Source organism: Fusarium odoratissimum (assembly GCF_000260195.1).
Source record: "Fusarium odoratissimum NRRL 54006 unplaced genomic scaffold supercont1.402, whole genome shotgun sequence".
Lineage (NCBI taxonomy): Eukaryota > Fungi > Ascomycota > Sordariomycetes > Hypocreales > Nectriaceae > Fusarium > Fusarium odoratissimum.
Genome location: NW_022159088.1, coordinates 189 through 1,097, shown reverse-complemented (window position 1 = coordinate 1,097; position 909 = coordinate 189). Strand labels below are relative to the sequence as shown.

The following is a 909-nucleotide window of genomic DNA, read 5'->3' as shown; positions in this document are numbered from 1 at the left end:
TTGGAAATTTGGGAGATACAGATATTATTTTCAACTTAGGATCGCCATGTTTAGGATTTAACTGAATATCTCAAATAGCGGGCTCGTTTCCTTCTTCCTCTTTCCATCCTCCCTCTCCTGCCACTCCAGAAGATGTGATATGCGTAGTCGAAACCAAGCAAATACTCTGAGCCTTTGAGTTACTCCCGCCATCCACAAGAAGCCTTTCCCCTGCTTCCAGAATGATAACATCGCCAATGTCCAAGCCCGTAAGCGTAAGACGTAGGGAGCTATCGGAATCTGAAGTTATTGTTATGCTAGCAGGCGGAAGAGGACCTGCATTCGTACTCGAAGCTTCAGCTTGGGAGACCAGTGAGGTCTTGGCTGCAGGACCTCTGTAACCATGTTCTTCTTCATCTGCAAACTGATGTTCAGAAGGCTTTGGGATTACGATGGAAAGCAATACTCGATCTTTCCGAACATAAAGTGTCCCGTTGACCTTCAACAAGATGATTTCCGGCCCTCGAAAGACGTCTTTAGTGATCTGCAACCCTTCTTCCCTCGCCCAGTTATATATTTTCTCTTGCTTGGTGCTTTGTTAGACATGATGGCTCGAAGGGAAGACTCAGACGCACATATGAATTGTAGAAGAATTTAACAAACTTTTGAGCCGTCGCTGGGTGTAAATTTCTCGGAAGTAGTAAACCCGCACGCGCTTTTGGCTCTTCGATCATGTCCTCGGAGCTATATTTTATCTGTGTTGCATGCTCTCGTAGCTTCTTGTGACATTCATCTTTGCAGTCGAATAAGTGCATGGTGTAAAGCAGTGGTGATGTCGCTCTTCTTGATGGATCATAATGAAAATGAAAGTTACTGAGACTCGGTACCAAGCCCCTACTTATATATAAGCATTCTGGGGTTTATTTGCTA

General features: G+C 44.6%; 1 protein-coding gene across 1 annotated transcript; it reads right to left on the bottom strand.

Annotated features, from left to right (window-relative positions):
- Positions 1–291: 291 nt before the first annotated feature.
- On the bottom strand, positions 292–396 carry FOIG_16967 (uncharacterized protein; the record flags this gene model as incomplete). The annotated part of the gene is made up of 1 exon (XM_031218448.1): positions 292–396. The coding sequence occupies one exon, from the start codon at positions 394–396 to the stop codon at positions 292–294; it is 105 nt and encodes a 34-aa protein (XP_031051838.1).
- Between the last annotated feature and the right edge of the window lie 513 nt (positions 397–909).